This window comes from Lipophrys pholis, assembly GCF_963383615.2.
Source record: "Lipophrys pholis genome assembly, chromosome: 2".
In the NCBI taxonomy this organism is placed as follows: domain Eukaryota; kingdom Metazoa; phylum Chordata; class Actinopteri; order Blenniiformes; family Blenniidae; genus Lipophrys; species Lipophrys pholis.
The window spans coordinates 24079339-24095742 of NC_137636.1; the positions used below are offsets into that span (position 1 = coordinate 24079339).

The 16404-nt window shown below is 40.8% G+C and overlaps 1 protein-coding gene across 2 annotated transcripts in view; it reads left to right on the forward strand.

The window, feature by feature from the left end:
• The window catches only part of cemip (cell migration inducing hyaluronidase 1), a 211604-nt gene that overhangs the window by 172846 nt on the left and 22354 nt on the right, over positions 1-16404 (forward strand). For both annotated transcript variants that reach the window (XM_080493578.1, XM_080493577.1), the window contains 6 exons: positions 244-313; positions 831-959; positions 4610-4695; positions 8851-8982; positions 10669-10704; positions 13995-14150. In XM_080493578.1, the coding sequence (XP_080349704.1) occupies positions 244-313; positions 831-959; positions 4610-4695; positions 8851-8982; positions 10669-10704; positions 13995-14150 (609 nt within the window). The remainder of the gene's footprint in view (positions 1-243; positions 314-830; positions 960-4609; positions 4696-8850; positions 8983-10668; positions 10705-13994; positions 14151-16404) is intronic.

The window sequence follows — 16404 nt, forward strand, 5'->3', positions numbered from 1 at the left end:
AGTCCATATGTACACAGAACACTGCTGTCACTGTGAGAATGGTTGAAATCATTTTCCACACTCGGTTACTGTCTCTGTCTATTGAGAGCCGGCACTCTCGCTTCCTTTATTTACCCCTACATCAGAAGTTCAAGCCATTTATGTGAAATGCAATAACCAAACTCTGCTCTTTTTTTCCTTCCCCCTCTCTCTCTCTCTCTCTCCTCCTCATCTCTCTTCTCTCGCCCTCCTCTCCCGTTATAGCGCCACTTCAACTTTCTGGATCGCCAACCCCAATAACAACCTCATCAACTGTGCTGCTGCAGGCTCCGAGGTGAGTTTCCCCCCGCCCCGCCCCGCTCCGACTTTTCACTTTCACTTCCCTCAACCGCCAGCGCTCCACCCGTGCGCCCATCCCGCTCCCCCGCCGCCGCCCCCGTGTCTCCAGGTGCAGGTCTGTCTCATTACCACATTGCCAGGTCAGATTAATGGCTGTATACTCCTATTAACTTCAGCATCAAGCAGACAACAGACAGAGGCGCTGCCGCACTCTCACTATGATAGAGTGCCAATTATGATCATACTTCTGGGATTCCACCAGGATACTTCGGGCGGAATGGAGTCTCATTTATTCTCGCCGGTGTAATAACTTTCCTCATTTGCATACCTGTGTAGAACAACACAAACACAGAGCTGACATGTGAGCTACGACACCAGGGCTGTGCCACGCGACTTATATATGAACAAAGAATTCGCAACAACAAACTGTCTTTATTCTGAGTCTTTATGTTAACAGCCACTGTTTTTCTGTGTCTGTGTGTGTGTGTTTCTGTGTGTATGTAATCCCACAGGAAACAGGATTTTGGTTTCTCTTCCACCATGTGCCCACAGGCCCTTCGGAGGGGTTGTACTCCCCGGGCCACACCGAACACTCGCCTATGGGCCAGTTTACCAACAACAGAGCTCATTCCAACTATAGGGTACGTCCAAGGATCGACATCGCCACACGAAACACATCACAATAAGAGCTGGTAAATGGTAATTGGATTTCACCTTTTCAACTGCATGAGCAGTCCCAAAGCGTTTTACATCGTTAATCACTTCCACTCATTCACACAGACATTCACACACCAATGGAGGCAGATACCAAAAATACAGTGCAAATGTTTTGAAAGATCCCCAAAAAAACACATCACAAATCAACAACAACAAGGTAATCAAAGATTCTCAAATCCCTGTTTCTACAGTTTGCCACGGTATCAACTCGTTTCACTCTCACGGGTGTTGATATGAAAAAGAACTCACTGGGAGAAGTGTGTGAAGGTTGAAACCAGCACACAGGACATTCAAAGAGCTTTCAGTGCTGCTTCATGATTGGACGATACACCAAACTCTAAGTGACAAATGAAAACGCAACTTTTTGTAAATGGTTTCCCAAGGTGGACATTTCTCCGACTCTGTTGTCAGGTAAACGAGGGGAAACACAACTTTCTGAAAAGGCCCAGGCTCTATTTCCATGTAGACAGTGAAAATGCTGCTATTGTACACGCACTACCATGGTGACAACACAGTGTTGAACTCACCCTTTGAACACACAAGCATGTCTTTGGATTGTGGAAGGTCGGGTTGGGGTTAGGCACAAGTAGAATTCACAAACTCTGTGCAGTTTACAGGTTTGAACCAGTGACTCTTCACTGCTATTAATTAACCACGCCAGCGTACTAAGAAGTGTACGTTTTAAATCGTGGTTTAAGGTAAAGCTCTTTGAGCCACATAACAAAGCAACATTCACATCAAGAAATACAAGGGAGTGTATGGAAATTAAACAATGGACAGATTTGAATGTGGCCAGCAATAAGTGTTGAGCTAAAACCTACGTAAATGAAAGACTTTTATTAGAGCCACTGCAGAGATGGTCTGCATTGTCCTAACACATCACATTTCAAAACAATAACGTGTTGCTCTCGTCTTAAAGAGGTTGTTTTGAATATTCAAATCACTCCAGCAAGCATCGCCAACAGCAGAGGAAAGTGTCGGACGTGACCAGCTCTGCAGAGCAGTGAGGGTGAGACAGCGAAGGTGGAGGTAATAGGTGGAAAGCAAAAACAACAGAATGGAGGACAGACAACAGAGAGCAAAGTGAGTCGACGTGGCGGGGACGGGATGGAGCGGGTAGCAGGAAGCTGGAGGTGCCCGCGGCAACAAACACAGCTCGAGCAGCCAGAGATTTATGAGGCGCTGGTGAAAAGCAAGTTGCTATTGTTATCTCTCTCCTCTCTGTGCCCCCAAACAGTGATCTCCTTCCTCTCCCATCTCACTTTGCTTCTTCACTTTTAATTTGTATCACCCTAATGGGCGCGCCGCTCATGTCAGGCTGCCACCTCAGAGCGTTTTGCGAGAGGAGAGGTCACGTCAGGGCTGCAGGTTGAGCATTCGGAGCAGCAGCACGATGGCGACGGCTCAGTTTGGAGGCAGTAAATTGGCTGAGGGGAGGCTTGGCTTCTCGTGACAGTTTATGTCAGAGAAAGTTGAAGCTTCACAGTTTCACAGGGCTGACGTATCTGGGAGAGGCTGTACTTCTCAGCTTTAAATGTTGTTGCTCTGGTTGTGGGATTTAAAACCTCATATGATTCAGCCGTGACACAGATGGCAGAGCGAGTTGTCTTGAAATTGTACCGATCAGTATTTTTGCCTTGTGGGCAAGAGACTGAATCCAAAGTTTCTGCAAATGATTTGTGAGAAACAACCAGGGTACCAATCAGGTAATAATGTAGGCTACTTTGAGTGTCACAAAGCAAATAATAGGATAACTTCTTTAGAATAGGTCTGAGGCAATATACTAATAACCATTTGCCAAACAAGTTATTACATTATTGAAGGGGGTGTCAAACTCATTTTAGTTCAGGGGCCACATACAATCCAATGTATCTTGAGTGGGTTAACGTGATGAAAATGTCTATTTTATCACAAAAACCAAACAATTTCTACTGGAAATGTCTACGATCTCAACATAAAGAAAATTTTAATGAAACCTTGTGGTGTAAAATACAGTGAAGTGTCTCCCCCCCAAAAAAACTGTAGCATCACACATGTTTTTACAAACTCACCTTGACAGCATGGCTTTGAGGCTAATGCTGGTTAATTATGCAATGATCTCAGGGTCTAAAGAAATTTGTTTCAAAAAAAACCTCAATTCTTGAAATTTTGATGATATTCTTGGTGGTTTGATTGGCTGGATTTGGGGCCTCTTGTGGGATGGTTTTCGCCCTTTGGCCCACCTTATGTTTGACGCCTCTGCATTACTGGTTGGCTTTTACATTATTGGAGTAGAATTCTAAAATAAATCATAGGAAATAGATTAACTGCATCCAAAGACATATGGATGGTATGGTTGTCATATCCCTTCATTGGTTATACATACCATGCATTAATACATTATTGGCATTATTACAGTACCGGTTGCTACATTGATAGGAACATGAGTAGAATTTAGGAATTACCATTTCGATATATTGACATTGTTTTACCTTGCACCCATGTGGGGTGCAATATCTTTCAATAAACAGGTTTGTTTTTTTTGTTGTTTTTTTTAAACATTTATATCCAAGTTCAGGTCCAAGCTGACAAAGGAAATAAATGAGGACACACAATCAAAACCGGGACACATTCAGGTTCATCAATTAATGGAATGGATTTTGGGATCTTTAAACTATTAGCCAAATATGCTATTCTCTACACTGAAAAAGCTACATGCAAATTAATGTGCAAGGGAGAGCAGGCATGAAAAGATTAGCAGGATGCTGTGTGATTCTTTTGAAATGTTTTCCCAAATTAGTCGTAAAATGAACTACTGAGCGACATCCAACTCACAATTATTAACAAAGGCCTCGCCAAATACCACACAAGCAGTACACACATTGTCCTTTTCAAATGGGTTCGCCTACTTTCTTTTGGCTCCTGTTAGAGCAGCTGAACCGTGAGAGACACCAGATCTAAGTTACGGTCATATAAAAAAACGAGGTACATCTGTTACAGTGACGAGCAGGTCAGGGTTAATAACCAGCTTTACTGCACCTTCCACAAACACTGCCAGGGGTGCAACATTTAGCATCCATGAAGCAACATTACATAAATGGAAGCAGCTGCATCTGATTTCTTGCAAATGCAACACGCGTAATTAGGACCTGACTCGGAGGAGCTGTGCAACATGTGTCGGAGGAGAGGCGCAAAACCAAAGTCTTCTGCTACCAAGGCTGATTTATTCCCTAAAGGAGCCAATGAACACGTCTACCAATGAGAAGAAAGGTTCATGCCCTCGTCTTGCCGGGAAAATGAGGAAAGGACATTAACGTAGTGGCTCAACAGAAAGGTCAGCTTGTTGAATAGAAATTGTAATATCTTCAGTTAGAAGCCTCCACTGTGCTTTCTATCAGTTTCGCATTCTCTGGAAACAGAGACAATGAGCAAAGAGAACCGAACTTGTGTTTGGAAGTATCCACAAAGTCTTGGTAAATCGGCTCCTCTGGGTCTTATGTAAGGGGAGCAGACTTGTGAAGGTTTTAGTCGGTGTTACTTGTGTTGCATGTGTAATTGTTCTTGTTGGATCATCTTGTCTTGTTTCTTGCTTTAGGCTGGGATGATCCTGGATAATGGCGTGAAGACGACTCAGGCCAACGACAAGGACAAGAGACCCTTCCTGTCCCTGGTGGGAGCCAGGTCAGACTCCGCATCCAGAAACAGAAACATGTGTGCAACACGCTGAAGTCACAACACACCCAGTTTAATTCAGAACTCTGCAATAGTTTTTCCCAGAGATGTTTTCAAACTGAGAAACGTTGGGATTTGGTTTCTTACCAATCGACTGGTGTCACTTCCAAACTTACTGGAGTGTGAGTGACAACACTTTTTGTTGAAATGGACAAAGTGGTCAGAGTGAGAAGACCAGTGTGTCATCCTGACCTCACTCCTTCAGAATGAACACACCCTTCACGTCTCTCTTCATGTCATCTTTGACATGACTAAACCCAACAGGATAAAAGCAGCTTGTAATGGAACGCAGTCCCAACCTGACAGGGACGTTACGCTGTCCTCCTGACAGTGAATGACAAATAGATTTTAGCTACCGTCATTAAGACGCTCATCATATTAACACACAATTCGCCCTTCCTCATGTGATTGATTCAGATTTCATATGCGTGCCACGCCTGCAGAAACCTCCACTTTGGTGGAGACCAGGTCTTCCTGTTTACGTCAGAGGAAACTGCCATGCTGCGATACAGTAGCTCCTTAGTGTCGTCATAGATCAGAGTGTCAAACATAAAGCCCTTGGGCCAAAACCATCCCACAAGAGGTTCCAATCCGGTCAAACCACCAAGCATATAGGAAAAAATTCCTAAGAAAACATTCCTTTATTAACAAATTCCATAAGAGTAGTGGACACAACACAACGCTGAGACCGTTGTGAGCAAACTGGCATTGACCTCAAAGTCATGCTGTCAGGGGGAGTTTGTACAAACACCCAGAATGCAACAGCTGTAGGAAAAGTTTGGGGTACATTTCACTATATTCTGCACCAGAAGGTTTCATTAAAATTGGCTTTATGTCGAGATTGGCATCGTTTTCAGTAGTAAGTTTTTGGTTTTGTGAAAATATAGACATTTCCATGACGTATACTTTGCTCTGCAACAAAGGAAGATTTTTTTAAAGTTCAAACTTAAAGGTTAACATGGCACTATTTCACTGGTCCGGGCCACGCTAGATGAACTCAGGCTGTATGTGGCCCCTGAACTAAAATGTGTTTGACACATTGGATGGGTCAGATGAGGGATGTAAATCCTCCCAAGTTGTTTTTATATTGGTTTCATGCCTTTGGAAAACAAATTTAAATTATTTTGTGCAAGACTAAATGAACCACAAGAGAAAACTCAAAAACATTGATACTTGCAGCTGTGGCTCAGTTGATAGAGCGGTTTGTCTTCCAAAACTAATAATCGCAGCAGAGCTGCACAATATATCACCAAATTATTGTTATTTTGACACCAACATGCACGATTAACATATTGCAAAACACTGACTGAGTAAACGATGCTTCCATGCACTGTGCATTAATGCTCTGCAATCCATAAAAGTTGTACATATGACTCCATTGACAGCATTAGTGAAGTGATACATGGAGGCCCAAAATGAAGGAAACAAACCCAGAAAACAACAGAATGTCTTTTCTTCTGCACTGCTGCTGGTGGGAACTGCAGACGCACATGTGATGGAAAATACAAAAACAAAAAAACATGGCAAGTGTTCTCATTTATACCGCCGTCGCAGTACTTGGCAACACGACCGCATGTACGCATAATATCCTGCAGCTCAGGGGAGCAGGTCGATCTCTCATCTCAACTTGTGCATGTGTCGACTGAACTGTGATTCGCTCCTGCTGGCGTGCGGGAGACTTTGCATGGCGCTGTGAGTGCATGAATCAGATCAGGTAAAGCACTTCAGGAAGCAAAGAAACAAGCTATATAAGTAAAAATGATTCATTTACCTTTTACTGGCATGCACATATATTGATTTTGCATCATGATCGTCCTTCAGCTGCCGAGCAGTCGACTTTCCTCCAGACATTTCTGTCCCCTGCCACTTTATCTGGTCCGATGGATGGATTCCTCATGTGAGCGTCAGCTTGGCCGTCTACCGGTCCCCCTCTTTACCATGAGTGGGGATGTGCACGGGTTCAGAGTTGTCCATGCACAGCGGGTAGCCAATCAATTTGAGCTTCCTTTTGTATGACAAATGCATGCGAGAAGCCTGATTCTTGTGCAGGCTTCTGCATTGGAGACACTGTCTGTACTTGATATGATGCAGATCAGTAGGTGGCTAATTAGTTGGTTTTATTTCTCTTTTTTGTGCAAAAAATGTAAGTTTGGTTTCGATAGGAACAGCAACTAACATTTTTACATCTAGTCACCTTCACAGGATGTTTATACTGAGCCCAACGTGTTTGATTTATTCCTTTTTTTTTACCTTGAGTTGATCATCAGAAGGTATTTTGAATATCAGACACACATAATACTAACATACAACCTACCTATTGATAATACATGAACTTCAACTCCTCTGTAAGTATATATTCAGTCATTCTGTTCCACAAATATGTATAGAAGTATGATTATCATTCAGATTTCTTGTTTGCTCGTTGCACCAGGCATTATTTTTCACTGCCTTTTTTATGAATTACCCCGATTTCAGCCACATTAATGCAGTTTGACAGATGGCAACAGTGTGGTTTAAATGAAAATAAGTGAAAGCCTGAAATGAACTGTTGATAATTCATTTGTTAATGGGAGTGAAAGCTCGGTGGTTAAGTCGGGAGGAGAAGACAGATGTGAGGAGAACCACATCAAGTGTGGAACAGACAGCGAGATGCATGAGGAGATTATAGAAAAATACATTCAGTGTATTAAACATAGAAGAAAAGTGATACTGTTGTGCGTGTCTCACATAAATCAGAAAACAACTCTGGATGGTTCGTTCAAACATGGTTCAATATTTAATCTGTGGTGGTTTTGATGGAGCCCGTTTCAACTGCTGGTCCGTATGCACCTGCTATCATTCATAAATTGTAGTTTTGTGCAAGTTACACGTTATTTTGGCATTTTCGTTTCAGAAAAGTTTCACATTTATACAGCATCGTTCTGAAAAAGATGTAGTTTTCATGTCAGGCCACTGGGAGGTGCTGTTGTTTTAGTAATGAAACCACGCACACGTGTGCACGGAGAGAAATACACTGTAAATATTCACAATAAGATTACGTAGACATTTGTATCGACAGGCCAAGAATTGCATCGCTATTCCGGGTGACTGTCAACTATAAAACTACAGAATCCCAGGTGAATATGAACTGGGAATCATCACACTCCGGAGGCAAATGTTGGCGTTATTGTCGCGTACATGTACAGAAGAACTATTTACTACGGCCATACTGCGCATGCACAATAGCAGTGTTTCCCTAGTTTCCTTGAAACTCGTGCCTAAGTTTTCAAAACGTTGTGTTTCCAGTGGCTCCGTGCACCGTTGTCATGTGAACGAACGCCAAAAAAACACAAGTTTTCAGTTTTCACTTGGAAAAAAAGGCCTTAATCAGTCAAACATACAACTCACAAGCAAACCGTCTGGTTGAATTTATTTAGTTAAATTTGTTTCATTTTACTGCAAATAATAACATTTGACAACTTGTACAATTACTGAAGTGTCAGATTTTAAATGGAAGGTCGCAGAAAGCAGAATTACCAGCCAAAGGAGACAATAACTGTAATTTTTTGATAAAAGTACCAGCTATTACTAAATCTATCTCTGTTGGTAACACAGGTTTGTTTGTTTTTTTCACATTAGCTCTGAGAAACAGAATTTAAAACAGCCAATTGCAGCAGGATGCTGCAATGAAAGTGAGCTATTTGCCAGGAAACTTCAGCGTATCATCATAAGTTTACACTGAGTGCAATTAGGTGAAAATCTGCACACTGAAGGCTGCACAGATCTTTCAGTTTGAGAAGCATCAGGGTTTAGTTTGAAGATAATTGATGTGGTGATTCAGATTTCAGATTTTAAGCAGTGATACTTCTTTGCACTAGAAATCAAGGGAAACATTTTGGGTTGTGTTAACTTTCAGTTTATTAAGCTATTAATCATTTTACTGGTCTGACCCAATTGAGATCAACGCTGTAAAATAATGTGCTGTGCTGTAGATCCAGAGCATCAATCAAACGTTTTTAAAGTTAATTGAACTCTTAACAAAGAAGAAACTTTGGGAATTACAGAGACAAGAGTGTGTAATTAACCACAAATCTTATAACTGTGTTTCTCCTCTTGGCTGTTTAGGTACGGCCCTCACCAGGACGCCGACCCCTTCAAACCCAGAGTTCCTGCTCTCATCCACCACTTCGTGGCCTATAAGAACCAGGACCACGGCGCCTGGCTGAGAGGAGGGGACGTCTGGCTGGATGACTGCCAGTGAGTACCGAGCCCCGACGAGGGTTTAGCCCATTGGTGAATGTTTTCAGGTTGGAAACAGCGAGCTTGTCTTCCTTAGGTGATCATAAAATGCTTCACTCGAGTGATTGAAATCCAGCCAAATTCTGTGTAGTGTAGTAAGAAGCTGAGCAGGTGCCTTCGATCACCTTGACTGATGACATTATTAGTTGGACAGGATGCGATCATCTTGCCGAATGCAGTTTGGGGGACTTGTCCATGAATACCTTTTTTTGAGAGTTTATTGGAGTCAAAAGCACCCAGTCTGTTCTGAAGTGATAAAGAAAAGAGTGGGATAGTCGGATTAAGTCACATTATTGGGGTGTTACCATGGTATTAGTAAAATTTCTAATGAATTCAGAACACATACCAACAAGACGGAATCTCAGAAATCTAATTAAGGATTATCTTTTATGAATGAATCCCAGACAAGCTGAATATTATGGGCGTAAACACAATATGGAGAGAGAAATGTCTTTAATACAGTTACACACATTAGTGTTTTGCAATAATTAAAGCTGATTAATTTAATTTAGTCTCTGTACACTGTTGAATAAGACCTTGATGGTGCATTGGAGTAGATGGAGATCCAGAGACACTCTATACCAGTAGAGAAAGTTCCATATTGGAGGTGGAAAACTTCCATAGTTAAGAGAAATCCACCCATTTACCCACAGATTAAATGATAATATTAAAGTCAATCAGATATCACTCATTGAAAAACCTCTCATCTATAACTTCAGCTACTTCACAGCTTCAATAATTCTGGTTATATCTGCAACAGGATTGCTTTCTGAATCATTAAAAACTGTTTCCACGGGCTGTCATGTTGAATTGTGTCTAATATCTTCTAAATATTTTTCAAAACGCTCTGAATTTCCATATTTTCCCAGTAGGAAGTTCCAAACACTTGTATACTGCATTTCCCAAGAACCTTCAGAGTTTCCCAATTCATCATGAATGTTTCACATCAGCACTCATTGGATCACTCCTGTCCAGTCACATGGATTTATTGTGTCTCGATATTACAGACAGATTTAAAGAATTCTGATATGCTCACAGTGTGTGACTGCATATTAAGTATCCCAGTAAACCGGTTGATTAAAGAGATCTGAAGGTCCTGAGATGCATTGGGAATCATTTTGCTGCTTGGTTGCTTGAGAGGAAAATGTCCACACAGGTTTGAACCACAGTGAATCAGAGCACAGTGATTCAAAGCCGTTACACATGTCCTGCCTTGATTATGGTATCCTGACGGGAGCGCTCTCATCCGGGAGTGGAAGTGAATCTCCTTCTATCGCCACCATCAAAATACCAAACATGAGAATAATCTCCCTGATGAGGCAAACTGAGGCACTTTACACTTTATTTCCCTTCCATTTGTCACATATTGAAATGTTAAGGGGGAGTTCTGAAGTCGGCGAAAGCAGCACAAATGTTTCATTTTGAGTTTCACGAAGCAGAAATGGGTTGGGTTTTTTTCTCTCCACATTTGATGACACAGATGAAAGGAAGAAACTCATCCGTGTCTAATAATAACTTTTTATCGTTTTCAAACTGTGTGTGTATTTGTGTGTATATATATATGTGTGTGTGTGTGTGCTTGTGTTCCCTGGAGACATGGCACTTTTACGCTCGTGACAACAATATTCTCTCTTTCTTGTTTAGATTTGCTGATAATGGCATTGGCCTCACTTTGGCGAGGTAAGTCTTCCCCTCTATTAAAGCTGCGTTCATATTTCTATGGGTAGAAATAAAGGGCTGTTGAATGCATTTACTGCACTCATGCCCCTCCCCACCTCTACCCCTCCCGTCTTCCTCCCTCAGTCTGTGTTGAGTAATTGGAAAATGCCTTATAAGGACTCTGCTTAGGATGCGCTGGGAAAAGGGCCACTTTGATGCGGTGTGAAAAGTAATTTAGGAGCGCGATGGTCACAGAGGTGGGAATTGGTGAGGAGTTTTCAACCAGGCGGTGGCAGCGATACAGCTGTACTTCAGCATCCTCTTCCTCACTGTGGCTGCTCTCTGTCCATATTAACCAACTAGCAGCAAAATAACACAAACACAGAGCACACCTCGAGGATATTGAAGGTGCAACGTGGTTAAAGTGTGGTTACTATAATTTTTTTGGTGGGGCGGAGCTTTTCCAAACATGCAGAAATCTTAATATTTGTGACTAAATCATTGTTTTTCAGAAAAGTAGTGAAGCAGATCTCATATTTCTAATGCAAATATCAAATATTTAAATGTAGAATGCAAAATGCTTCTCGATGTGACATCAGTTCGATATCAAAAGAGAAGAAACTTTGAAAGTTGACTAAGATGAGATATCACAATTTAAAGTCCAGTTGGAAATAAATAAAATAAAAACAGCAAATATAAATACGAGAGTAATTCGAGAGAGTCAACGGTCTAAGAGAATGCTAGTTTAAATAAAACAATTTTAAGCTGCTTTGTCAAGCTGGTGTGCTCCAAGTTTTTGGTGCAGAAAAAATACAATACAACACAATAGAGTAAACTAGAAAGAAATCTTCAGTGTATAGCAGTTGCAGACTATAAATTTGAAGTCGCTATAACATCTTATATATAATCTAACGACCACATGGCAGGAAACACTTTCACTGAGCTCCTGAATGAAGTGTGCTGAACTGCATAAACGCGTGCATATACTGTATTCTACTTTTGATTGGTTCATTTCATCAGCTCAGAATGATGTAACCTGCAAACAGCAGTATTTACAAAAGGGTCTTGCATGCATGAAAAAATCCTTTTGTGGGTTGTTCGGATAGAGCAATGAGCCACAACAAGCAAAATAATAATACTAAGATACAATAGTGTTAGACATGTTGGTGGAGGAAGTTGTCAGACTTTCCACAACTTCAAAATTTGGTCTGAAAGAAGAAAACCAATAAAAAACACAGACTCAATAATAGAGATACTTTATTAGAATAAAGTCTGCAACTAAGAGTTGTGGGAAGCCAGGTGATGAAAAGCCTCTCTCTTCAATAACAGCAGCAGCTTCTGCATCTCTATTTACAACTTTCTACTACATTTTTCTAAATGTACTAGAAAGTTGTACATTAATGTTTTAAGATGAACTCCCCTGAGCAACTTGCACGATTTGAAAAGCACACGCACTGAATTTCCACACTCACAAAGGCAAACGTGCTAATTGCAACGTGCGTGTGTTACTGTGTGTCCTGTGAGTCGTAATTCATTATGTTTGCGCCACTCAGACTCTCGATCAGGCTCTTAATCCTCACTGAATGGAGAAAAAAAACAAAAAAAACAACAACAGTAACACTCGTATCTTTTGATCAACTTCCAGTGAAAGCTAACAGCGATTTCTTCGTCTTTACACGTACACACCTCCCGTGTGGATTTGTCTCATTGTCTTTAGGAGTAATCCTCTTGTTCATATTCAATGTGCCACTCACTTCATTAGCAGCAGCGAGCCGTGTGGAGCTGAATTACACTGATTGATGTTCGCAGTCCTGGGAACACATTCAAGCTGTGAGGTGCTGCGAGTTCCATCCCTAGAAGACTTATTGTGAAATTTGAGTCTAATCTTTGTAATTAATCAGTTAACGATCGTTCAGTGTTTGTCGGTGAGAGGAAATAACGGCGTGAGAAACATACACAGAAATGTTGGTTCAGCTTGAACTGGACAATTTGGCAACAATATAGAAGAAGAAAAAAAGGAGTAATTATTGACCCATGTTGATATTTCCATGTATTCATTCACAGAAACTGCACCTGATTGAGTAGAAAGTCGTATTAAATATAGTTTTGTCAACAGTTTATTTTAGATCATTGGTATTCATTAATGTTTTGGCAAACTTTTTAATCAACCTGGCAAAATATGAAAACAATGAAAGAGATTTGACTGTATAATGGTCATGTAACACTGCTTTTTTTATACTGACTAAAGATTTTCAGTACAGAAATCTTGAACCACACATTAATGGTTTAAACTTTCAATATATAAGGAGTTTTAAACACTGAAGGAATAGAGACTACTAACAATAATGACATTATGAATCCAGAGTCAGTCATTTAGCCTTTAAGAAGCCATGAAAATAATTTCTTTGCAATAGTTTGATTCAAACAGGTTAAACGCATAGAATTAGTTATTTAATGTATATTCTTAATCATTCAAAATACAATAGCCTAAAAAAAGAATTGATAAACAATTGTCTTCAGTAATCTTTTTCTCTGTAGATGTATCATGCATGGATTTGATCATAAAAGTTCTTCTCAAATATAGTTTTTCTCACTACTCAAACTTTATAACACTTTTTAAAATGTCACCGCTGAACCCTACCAATACATCAATTAAACTCCGCAACAATAAACCCCTTTATATGCCACTTTTGTTATATAATGTATTTCTTTGTGTGTTTGCTTGTAAAACAGGCCAATTTCCTTTCTGTTGTGAGAGATCAATTATTTAAATTAACAAATCCAATCTGAAAGTTCCGAATATTGATGAGTTTTTCCTGCTGTGAGCTCACAAATCATTAAGTGGTCTTATTCTCTGTTTGTGGCCCTTTCAAATGCCAAATAGGCTGTATAAATGCCAAACAAGCCGGCTTTTTAACGTCCCACCATAACCTGAAGTGACTTTATAATCCAGATTTATTTTAAAGCGAGGGATTTCAGGAAGGGGAAACATTTCCCACTGAAAGAAGGATTTCCTGCTGCCACAGTGAAGTGATTATTTTACATTATTGCACATAGAACATATGTTTGAAAAAATAAACAACAGATGTTTGTGTTGGCTGCGTACGATAAAATTTGACATCACAAGAGAGTAATCCAAGACACTCGCATGTACTAAAAACTGCTGACTTTCTTTCCTTTGCTAGTTTGGAGAAATGTGGAGGTTACTAACTTCAGCCACTGCATAATGTCTTGATGGTGATATTTGAATGATCGATACGGTCGTCCTCGAGGGTTCATCTCACAGTGTTTCATGTCCCCTCCCTCTGCAGCGGAGGCACGTTTCCAGACGACGACGGCTCTCATCAGCAGGTGAAGAACTCGCTATTCGTGGGCGAGAGTGACAATCGTGGGATGCCACTGCCGGACAACAGGATCTGGGGTCCCGGGGGCTCGGACCTGGCGGGCAGGACGCTGCCACGTGGCGTGTGAGTGTCCAAATCCAGCTTTGCTTAACTAACTCCAATACAGCCCCGAAAAGACTCTAATACCTCCGAGTCTAGTAACATGTTTAGATGTAGACGAGGGTTATTTGGCAGATGTGGTTTTCAGTTTGATGGTCAAACCGCTGGGAAAAATATGAATAAACAGGTTGTTGGAGCCCTTCTTTTACCCGTCTATGTATCAAAGAGTATTTGGGGTATGGTAAATAGTGTATGAGCAGTTTGCATGGCAGCCAAAAGCGTGATTATGACTCCTAAACTCCTAAAAACAATGCGTATATCTCATGTGTCAGTATGTTTATCCTTGTTATGGTTGTGCTGTTAGAATATCCTGATACTGTGTGTAACAGCCAATAATGTAATAGTGTCCATTTTGAATTAATTAAAGTACATTTGAGCCATTATCTTAATAACATTTTGGAGCAATTTTCGTAATACATGAATATAACTACATTCCTTGGAAATAAAAGCTTTTTTGCATGTATGCAAGTACAGTGGATGACTTAGTCATCATAGGCAGGATACATAGTATGACTGACTGACAAGTAACAAAGCATCTCCTCAGGTGTGTTTGAGGGTTTTAAGCTTCCATAGTCTGATGCCAGGTGTACGTCTTGGGTTTTTATTTCCTTTGTGGTGTCCAGTGTCAGGCTGTGTTGGTGACGCTGCCCTGCTCTCTCCTCATGACATGTCCCATCCATCTCCATCACCTTCACATGATGCTCTTCATGCTCTCGTGGGGACATGGGCTGAGAGGTTGTTGGTTGGAGATGGTCTCAGGCCAGAAAATGCACATTGTTGAATAAAAGTGCAAATGTATCAAAGTGCTCAAGACAGCAGGCATCTACAGGCTGGACATTTAGGAAGAAACAAGACTTCAGTCTGACAAAAGAATAAAGTACTTTGCCAAATGCCTGATATTTTACATCTTTAATAGTAAAATCATTGGAAAAAAGAACTGGTTTTTTTAATGTGCCAAATTTGTCTTTTTTTATGTGAACAATAGCAGCAGTAAGCTGCTTCTGTACCATTTTGTTCATTTTGGAATTTAAAAAACCAACCTCAGAGCGGAGCTGAAATTTTCAATATAGAGTAGACAGAGCCTGCTTCACAACACTTCAGCTGTTGTTTCCCAATCAATCCCTTCTTTCACTGATTTAAAAAAAAATCCACCATAACATCCAGAAAACAAACTCTTCCTGCCTAAAGCGTACCCAGGTTTGATAATTATATCCGCCTCTCTGCTATTTAAAAACTGAGCTTCTAAAATAATTAGAAACTGAACACAGCAGCTGTGTTCATGAGGCTAACCGAAAAGCTCCTCTTTTTTAACTGAAAGCCCAAAGATAGAATCAGTGTGGGGCGTCCGTTTAATAGAAGCTGAAATGTCTGATCCAGACTGCGAGGAATCAGGCCGGTGTCTCAGTCCACTTGGCAGAACTCAGAGAAATTATATTATTAGAGATTCTCCTCTACTGCAGAAGGAAGGAAACTCGACTTCATATTTAACTGATGTGAGTCTTTGATTTAAACTGAGGCAGATGGTAGTCACACACACACACACACACACACACACACACACACACACACACACACACACACACACACACACACACACACACACACACACACACACACACACACACACACACACACACACACACACACACACACACACACACGCTGAACATTTGAAGGAGGTCACTGGACCTGAACCCGTGCTCTGAATACATCCACCCAGGTCCTTCAGTGTGAACTGAACTGAGTCCTCGAGACTAGGAAGTAATGCACCAAACAACCACTGAGGAAAACTGAAGGCATTAAAACGGACTTCCAAGACAGAAAAGAAGTGAAATGTATCATTATTTCTGAGCTCTTAATATTCAATACTTCAATATGTTAGCTATTACTCCACTAGATTTAGGATTCGTTTACGCAACAATGTCTTCAAGTAAAACCAGAAAGTCTTTCATAGCATTTTAGGTTCCGTTGCTTAAAACCACTAAAAACATACTTCTTCTTCACATAGTGAAGTAAATGGACAATAACAACAATGTTTGCCTCCAGAGTGTCATGACTCTCAGTCCATGTTCTCCCGGGACAATACAAATGTCCCTGTACTCCCATTGTTATTGTTTAGAGCGTATTGTTCTCTGCTATATGTGTGTGTGTGGTTTCATTACAAAAACAAACAACAGCGCCAACTTGTGGCCTGGCATGCGAACTCCATAGTTTTTAG